Source organism: Mchenga conophoros, linkage group LG3 (genome assembly GCF_057382185.1).
Source record: "Mchenga conophoros isolate Kocher_MC1m ecotype Shallow Benthic linkage group LG3, M_conophoros_male_GT1.1, whole genome shotgun sequence".
Lineage (NCBI taxonomy): Eukaryota > Metazoa > Chordata > Actinopteri > Cichliformes > Cichlidae > Mchenga > Mchenga conophoros.
In genome coordinates, this window is record NC_140528.1 from 4,316,351 (window position 1) to 4,325,392 (window position 9,042).

At 40.7% G+C, this 9,042-nt stretch overlaps 1 protein-coding gene across 1 annotated transcript; it reads right to left on the reverse strand.

Annotated features, from left to right (window-relative positions):
- Positions 1-4,646: 4,646 nt before the first annotated feature.
- Positions 4,647-6,614, reverse strand: LOC146577039 (uncharacterized). The gene is made up of 4 exons (XM_085269681.1): positions 6,552-6,614; positions 6,138-6,245; positions 5,887-6,060; positions 4,647-5,279 (listed from the first exon to the last, which is right to left on the reverse strand). Exons 1-4 carry the CDS (start codon positions 6,612-6,614, stop codon positions 4,647-4,649), a joined length of 978 nt encoding a protein of 325 aa, XP_085125807.1.
- Between the last annotated feature and the right edge of the window lie 2,428 nt (positions 6,615-9,042).

Below are 9,042 nucleotides of genomic sequence, written 5' to 3' on the forward strand. Positions count from 1 at the left end.
CGCATTTCACACGCAGTACTCGAGCTGACTTACCTTTGTTTGAATGACGACTTGTACGCGCTGACTCCACAGATAAGGTACGAAAATATATCAGGCTACGTCTTCAGGGTTTCTACTCCACGGCCGTATTTCATACGGGTCCACATTTCCACTGCACGCTATTTTCTGCAAGTACCGCCGCTTCGCCTCTGGACGCAATCGGTCTCTATACAGTCCATTCTCTTTTGAGCTGCTTTTAAGCATCTTGTAATCGTCGTTCCAACACAGTGTGTTTGTTTTGATTCGTAGACCTCGAAAATGGTGCCGCGCTCCCACAATGCATTGCGGCGTGACGTCAACTCCAAAGCCCTATAGAACATGTTCTTTTTCATTGTCAAAATTATCAGGAATAAAGAAGAAAACTGATTCAAAACCTGTGGAACCTGCCAAAAAACAAGTTTTACTGCAAAGGATTTCTAGATGTGAAGGTTTTGTGGCTTTTTTCAGTTTCTAAAACAAACTCATTTGTACAGAAGGATATGAGGATGTATATGTCCGGTGGTGGGTTTTTTTCTTCTTGATTTAATGTATTCATTTATCTCTTCACTTAATCTTTCTTTATGTTTTTTTTTTTTTGATTTGGCATGAGCGATTTCCGGTCCTCACTCCAAGCCAGTTGGTGGCGGTAATGCACCACATGTTCTATCACAGCTGCGTCCGAGAGGACAGGAAACGTCTGTATGCGTCTGCAAACCAGGTAACTACACTCAGCTGAGCCTCTCTGCTAGTCGTTATTAGTTGGAGGGTTTTGCGTCACTTTCTCTCGGCTTGATAAAGGGCTGTATAGAAATCTCTGGTACGTAACACGTAACGTCATTTTTAGGGAGCGTCGCAGAGAAGTGAGGCTGTTTCTTTGTTTTTGTCGAGTTTTGATTGAAGACATGTTTCCAGTCCGTTTTTTACTCGTTTGTTTTTTCATTAATAACTTTACATTATCACAGAGAACAAGAAGGCGCTTTGTTTGTCACATTCACCTTATGTCTGTGAAGGTTCTCAGTCATCCAGGTCATCGTAGTCAAAGGAGCTTGCAAAGAAAAGCGTCTGGACTTCTTTAAGTTACTTGAAGACGTTTCACCTCTCATCCGAGAAGCTTCTTCAGTTCTAAGGTCAAATGGTGGAGAGTCCCAGATATAAACCTAGTGGGAGTTTCCCCCCACAGAGGGACAAAAGGACCCCCTGATGATCCTCTAATCGCCTGAGCCAAGGTGTGAAACTGGGTGTGGGTCCCAATCAGCCAGAGTTTCGGGTGAGTTCATTGTGAAACCTGGCCCCACCTTATCATGCGAATTCCTGAGGTCAGATGGCCCAGGATGTGAGTGGGCGTTAAGGTGTCTGGGAATCTCAAAACTGGATTATAGATGGCAGAGAGTTGGTGTCGTAAACCCCGCCTCTGTTCAAAGATGGTCGCTCACAGTGGACATAGATGCTTCTTTCACTCCTCTTTCAAACCATCTGTCCTCTCTGTCCAAAATGTGAACATTAGCATCCTCGAAAGAGTGTCCTTTATCCTTAAGATGCAGATGGACTGCTGAGTCTTGTCCTGTGGAGGTGGCTCTTCTGTGTTGTGCCATGCGCTTGTGAAGTGGCAGCCACTTGGCAGCCACAGTGATAAATGGCTGAGATGGCTGCAGCTGTACGTGTGAGGTACCTACATATTTCAAGATGAATTTGCAGAGATGTCATGTTTGGTGCTTACAGACATCACACTGCATTTTGTGATTTCGTAGCTATTGTTGTGATATTTTGGAGCTTCCCATGATCACCGTGACAGTCATTCATTTTAACATAACCTTTCTATTCCTTTCAGGGATCCTCATTTTTTTGGTGAGGAAGATCAGCAGCTGTGTTGACAGGCAACAGGTAACGGCATGCTTTTCTGTTAGTACTGTAGACCTTGGTCTGGTGCTCTTTTTTAGTTTAACACAGTATTTTCATTTGCCGAAGTGTAAAAAGCTTGTTCCAGGAGAAACAAACTTTAGTGAGTTCTGCAAAATGATTCCCACCATTGCACACTCTGTCAGCCTCCAGTGTGCCCTTTTTTTGTCCTTTAACTGAAGAAAGTCGGTAGTCAGAACATATGAGATAAGTGAGATCCTCATTTTGCCTGCTTATTTCAAGATACAACATTTTCACAAACTGCTGTAGGATAACCTTGCTATTTGTCTTTTCCAACACTTCTACATTCATCCATATTTCCTTGTCTGCTTCTTTCCAGGTGAAAAGTACCTGAAATGGGTGAAAGATTTTGTTTCCAAAAACAAAAGCATGTGCGTTCACCTGAAGAAGCCAAGTGGTGCTGACCTGTGGATAGAAGAGCTTGAGAACACCAAATACAACGGGGATGATGATGAAGTTAACGCCTGTAAAAATGCAGGTTATTGGTGTGGTAAAGGGCACCTCATGTCCATGTGACGAGCTTGTGCTGATGACGCGTGAGGACAAAAAGCTGTACGGCTATGACGGAGAGGAGCTGCATCTGGTGGCTTCCAGTTTCCTGGAACTATGTGACAAAACGATAGAGTATCCAGCATCCAAGCGCTACTACAATGGAGAGGCCTTCAAAGATATGGTGAGAAGTTAGACTGCTAAGAATAAGACTGGGGATGCCTAGTGTTAGAGATCAATCACCTGAGCTTTTCTTTGTATTGTTGTGTGTTCTGTTTAGACTGAGGAGGACTGGAAAAAAGTTAAGATGAGTGATGTGGGGAGGAAACTGCAGGAAGAACATAAAAAGCTGGTAAATGAAACCCAGTCAGCGTTCGTCAGCCTAATATCATAGGTGGGTATTGGAGCTGAGTATCATCACTGATTTCTAGAACCTGTTCAATTCCAATTCACAAGGTCCCAATTAGATTCCATTTAATTCTTACTCAGAGAGTCAGAAACATTATAATTCTGATCATTTATCAGTACTGACACTTGTGAAACTTCATCAGAGGTGTGAGCATCACAGCAGATGCTTTTGTGTCAAAGTAACTGAGGATAAAACACAAAACCATGAAGCAGATTTTCCTGGCCTAGCTTTTTACAGTAGATAACCTTAAAAATATTATTCTGCAGTAGAACAAAAGCAGACGAGAACCACGACTCAACAAATGTACATTGGCTGATGCTGCTGAAGTGATTCAGAGGTTTTAATAAGAGGTTTTAATAGAGACACAGCAGAGCATTTTGCAGTTTCACTTAATTTGAAATAAATAAATAAAATTTGGTATTGAACAGCAGAAATGAGGCTGTCTTGTCGGAAGTCATTAAAAAAAAATGGCTGTAAGCAACGGTAGACTGCTTCATAACAAGCAAGCGAATAATGCCAAAAACAGAGATTTGAGATGGGAAACGGTGTTCTTAAAGTACACTGAGAGAGGCAGAGAGCTGTGCTGTGTTGTTTTTCTGTGTGTGTTTTAATGGTGGTGGAAGCAAACCAGCAAAAGTAAGAGGGAATTCATGACAATGTTTATGTCAAGCGAAATGTGTCTTCTTTTGCTGCTGGTTTGGTTAGAGAGAGACAAAACGTGCAGCTTCAGGATCTGAGCAGCTTTCAGCACCAACGGCATCACAGCTCAGACTTGGATTCAGGATTAAGCCCTTTATGTTTGACTGTAGTGATTGTAGCTCTGTCCTTGTTATTAATCGCTTTAGTCAAACACAGCTATTGTTTGCTGGGATGTGTATATCCTTGACAGTTTGTATCTCAGAGTTATCAAAGACACTGTGGATAATCATCAAGAGATTGTTGTTCTCTTAATAATGACCTATTTGATTGTTTGTTTTTTCTTCTTCTTACAGATTCTGGTATTTGGCCAAAAGAGAGCTTCACAATTCTTGGCTTCACCTGTGGTAGAAAAATGACTGAAGTTATGCAACACTCTCTAAAATTAAAGCTATGCAACGCTTTAACATGAATGGCGAAGGAGTGCATCTCTTTCACTGTCTCTTCCTGTCCTCTTCTCAGTCTTTGTTGTGGCACCTCTGCTATGTGTTATAGAAAGCACTTGGAATCATGTTCAATACAAAAACACCAAACTCGTGGGATTGCCCTAGCAAGCAGTTGGTAAAAACTAATTAAAACTGATATATATCAGCTTCACTTTCTAGCTGCAAAAGCACGTTTCTGCAAAAGCATGCAGTTTCCTGTCAGCACTTTTTGGCACAGAGTGTACTCAGAGTTAGGCCTTTCTTATATAAAGCAATATAATCAGCATATAAACATTTAAGATGATAAATTTAAAGCTCAACAGTAACTGCTATAAATATTATAACTACACATGTAGTGCTTTTGCTTAAGTAAATTATAGTTGGGATCATAATAAGAAAACATGTGTTTTTATTTTCTGTGTACCCTGGGTACAGACCAGTATAAAAATGGGATTCTTCCCAATAAATGCTGTCTGATAATGCTTCATATTGCATTAAACACTAGATATGTAAGCAAACAAACAAAAACCCATAGAAGCCAGTTTTAATTATTAAATGTGACAATTACATGGAGATGGAAAGTAAACATGCTTATACACGTCTCTGTGATTACAGAAAATCCACACAGATGCTGTCAGAGCAGAGAATCTTTGATTTATCAGAATGATGAATGCAAACGATTTCATGAAATCTCACTCTTGTTCTGGGTTGTAAAATTCACCTGTCCAGTTAAACCGAATCCTTTGCAACACAGTTCTAAGAACCCTACCAACCTCATCCTCAGCTCTCTGCCTGTTGTCCTTTTCAGCTGAGTATTCATCCACATGTGTTTCAACTTCTCTCTCATTTTCAAGCAAATTGCTCAGGCTCTCAGCTTCAGCACAGTTACCATATGGCCACTCTCTGAGGTCTTCTGTGTTCAAGCCAAACAAATTCTTACATGATCTGCAAGGCTTCATTCTGGCACCATCACGGAGACAAAAAGCCTCACACCTGATATTTCCAGGTACTTCAATTGTTCCATCAAAGTAATCTTTCTGGACTGTGTTTGGATAATAGGTCATCACCGCACCAGATACATATTTATGCCATTTGCTAAGACAGGAGGCAGCAATCATAATTTTCCCAGCGTTAGGACCTTTGGTGGACATGGAGACTCCGCAGTACCTTTCTGATTTGTTGGTTTGGGATTTTTGAGAAATGCAGATGGTGGACGAGACGAAAGCTGTTTTTTTATTATTCTCTTCTAAGTCCAAGTCTGTGAGGAGATCTTGCAGACTCTGCTTTATTTGCTCTTCATTCTCTGAGTTATTTTGCAGGACGATCTGAAAACAGCTACAGATCTGGTCAAAGTGTTGCACCTGATTATATAGTTGTTTTTCATAGAAAGTTGATCAACATGTTTGTTTCGCTGCTTGACTTGTTTAACTATGCAGGACCATTGGATGCTTTTGGTTTAGACATTTTAAGATAGGGGGTGAAACAAGTCACAAAAATCTATTTAATTTTAAATCAATAAGCAAAAATCCATCTTTGTTCTCACTAATTTATAATTAAATTTGCTAATTGACCTTTTTTTTTCTATTTTGCTATGCCGGGCTGTCAAAACACGCTGAATTTAGAGTCTTTGAGCTGACTTAACAGATCCAGCAGCTACACAGTGACAGCATCATATACGCCTTGAAGACTGTAAGCATCTCCAATAATGAGTCTGTTAGACATTATTTAGAACTAACAAATTCTGAAGCAAGTCTCCAGCTCTCCTGCAGTCTCTGTGTTTGGTGGAGAAGTATAGTTAGAAGCATATGTTGAAGTATAATGTACAGTATGGATTTTCTTTGGATTTCTCAGTAAAAAAGCACTTTGCATTATACTTTCCTAAAAACTGGAAGTTTGTCAGATTGACTGAAAATGTGAGAAGAGTTATCTTACCATGTCGAGCACACAGGAGAAGGGACTTCGCCTGGGAAGCTGAGTCGAATACAACTTAAAAGGCCTGGGATATCTTCTCATTAACAAACCCAACACAAAAGGATTAGGGAAGATTTCTTCTGGAGAAAAGGGGATGTTGTTGATTTTGCCCAGAAACAACATGCTGTGAAGGATCTGTTGAGTGAAAACATATTTGCTTATTGTTAGTAGTGATAAACAGGACTGTCTTAAAAGTGTCAAAGGTAACACACCTCATCCACCAAGTGTTGACTTCCCGGAGTCATGTAAGAGCCCCGAACCATCCTCTTGGTAATCTTGTAGGCATTAGTTTTGAACCTCCTTTGAGAAATTGTTGTCTTCTAAAATGATAATGATCGAGCAGTTAGGGATTTAAAAACACAGGAGATCTGATAACTTTGGCTACAGCAGAGTCTGCAGACATACCTATTTTGCTCTTGGTCGGCCTATTTTAAACATGAGAGAAAACATAGTTAGTGAAATGTTGATAACATACAATGACTATCATTGGTGGCTGAAAAGATGCCAGGTAACAAGTGAAAAGCTGCTACTTACCATCGCCACAGTCTAAGAATGAAACAGGAAACACTGAGCGAGTTGCCTCCATCTTAAAGCTGTTGATCATGTGATTTAAAGGAAAGCCACACCCAGCTCTTTCCTGGAATTTTACTCGACTGTAGAAAACTGCTCCATTTGCCCCGCCCACCCATGATCTTTAATATCTACCAAAAACAACCTTTTGGTTGTCAGTAACCAGCTGATCGTTTTCGCGATTAAAAAATGACTTTGTGCGGCAGCGTTCCCACCGCGAGCAGAACTCCGGCTCAAAAACCGCTGTTTTTGAACACTTTTATTTACTTAAGCACTTTAATGGGCTTACTTTGAAACAAAGTGCGATTGAATGATTATTGTTATGTGTTGCCTTGAATTCGGCTATGCTGTCTGTTAGACAGCTGTTTTCCTTTATTGTTGTTTTTGTATTGTTTGTAGCGAACGCTACTGGAATGTATAGATTAAGCTACGTAGCCAAGATAATTAATAATTTAACTGTTGTACATTGGTTGATGATGATTTGCATTGTTACATAGGCTTGCAGAAAAATATATTTGTTTACCGGTAAACTGAATCGAACTTGATGTGCTAATGGACGTTTTTCTGACCTACAGGTCAGGTTTTGTTCCCTCCCTTTGAATTAATCTTCTTCATATTGAAGTGGCGAGCCGGTAGGACCATTCTTTGTTTCCCCTCTTTCCCCCACTTAGCCGTCTTTGGATTACGGACATATTTCCCCATTTGTATGAAGCTGGACTCTAAGGAGGAATACCTTAAAAGTGAACTTTAAAAAGAAGAGGACCAAAAAGGACTTTTGCACAGAAAGATCACAGCATTGATTTATTATTTAATTGTGGGCATTTATGTTGTGTGTTGTGTTAATTATTTTGTTCCATTTCCCCTTTCCTCCATTTATTCAATATATTTTTGGTACAAGATATTGCAGTCTTTGGTCTCATCATTCACACCATCTAGGCTCCATAAAGAACTATTTCTTCTGCGCGTCAGTCAGTAAACTCATCCATTGAAATAAACTAGTCCTTAAATAACTTTGAGTTACACAGTGGCAAATGTAATAGAGAAAGACACAGGGCCACCTGAAATCTGTCGTCCTATCTGATTCAAAACCAACATGTAGGAGAATCTGGAATCTTTGATTTTGAGTTAAAAATAAAATATGGGTAAAATGCAGAAATGTTTTTACTAACATGTACTAACAGAGACTTGGAGGAGAGAGACCTAATGTTTAATAATCCACATTTCACTGTTTTACTCTTTGGTTCAGATGTGGATACTGTATTGTTCTTTCTTTGTGATTGTTTATGTTTAAGTTGTTTGTTGCTGGTTTTTAGTTTGTTTTTTGTCTGTTTGGAAGCTGACACAGTCTCTATGGAGATGGGTTTTTGGGGGGTAGCAGGAGGAGAGAAGCTGCAGAGAGGCGTGTAAGACTGCAACTCTGCTTCCTGGTCCCAACTCTGGATAGTCATATTTTGGGGGGTTTAATAAACTACTACTGCATGATGTAAAGCTGAAGTATTACACAGCTTTATGAACCTCCTGTTATCCTGGTAGACGAGTACAGCAATAAATCTTTTACTTGAACATCTTCTGGCTCCAATAAGCTTTGAAATGTGACCATGAAGTTAGAGACACACTGACTGAAACCCACAGCTGTGACTGTGGATCACATCCACACACAGTGTAGCTGCTGTCTCTGTGTGAGGTCTGTGTATATATGTACATATTTATGCTTATATTCATATTCTCTTATTCCCCTTTATTTGATATCCTAATTCTGTGCTGTGTAAAGATTTGTCGGTGTTCTGCTGCTACAAACTGGATTTCCTGGAGGATAAACATGAGGGATTCATAAAGTTCTATCTCTCTGTTAAAATCCCCCAAAATCAATGAAATGTGAATTTCAGGCAGACGTGTTTTTAAAAGAGTCTCTTTAATGGAAAAATGTGTTTTTAAAACCAGCCAATAGGAGCGTCTGTGGATATCAGCTGAGGCTGAACGCAGGAACACCATCACATATAAATACACAGAATTAAATCACTAGATAAAAGACGTCATTAAATAAGGATCGAATCAACATGTCAGAGGTCAAAGGTCAGTCAGAAGAGGTGTGGTTAAACACTGGCAGTGCAGCGACCTAATGCAGTTTGGTTACCGCCACGGGAAAAGCCCCGCCCCCTCTGAGCCTCCGCTGTGTCCTCAGCACATCCAGGAGCAGCAGGTCAGAGGGGGCGGGGCCATGTCAGGACTTATTTTAAGTAAAATTTAAAGTGGAGCGACGGCAGGAGTCACACAGCAGTAACCAGCTCTGTCTGCCAGGGTCAAAGGTCAAACAAGTCCTGCAGCTGACCCACACACAGACTTACACTGATCCACAGAGAGTGATGAATCCACACATCACTCGGCTGGAGGAAGCTCGGTTTCCACACCGTCCAATCAGAAACCAGTGTTGACGCTGAGACCCGTCTCTGTAACAGGAAGTCCATGAACAGGCAGACCCTCTGCAGCAGGCTGACCTGTGACCTCTGAGACAGAGGGAGGAGTTTGTGTCAGCAGGGGGCGCTGCAG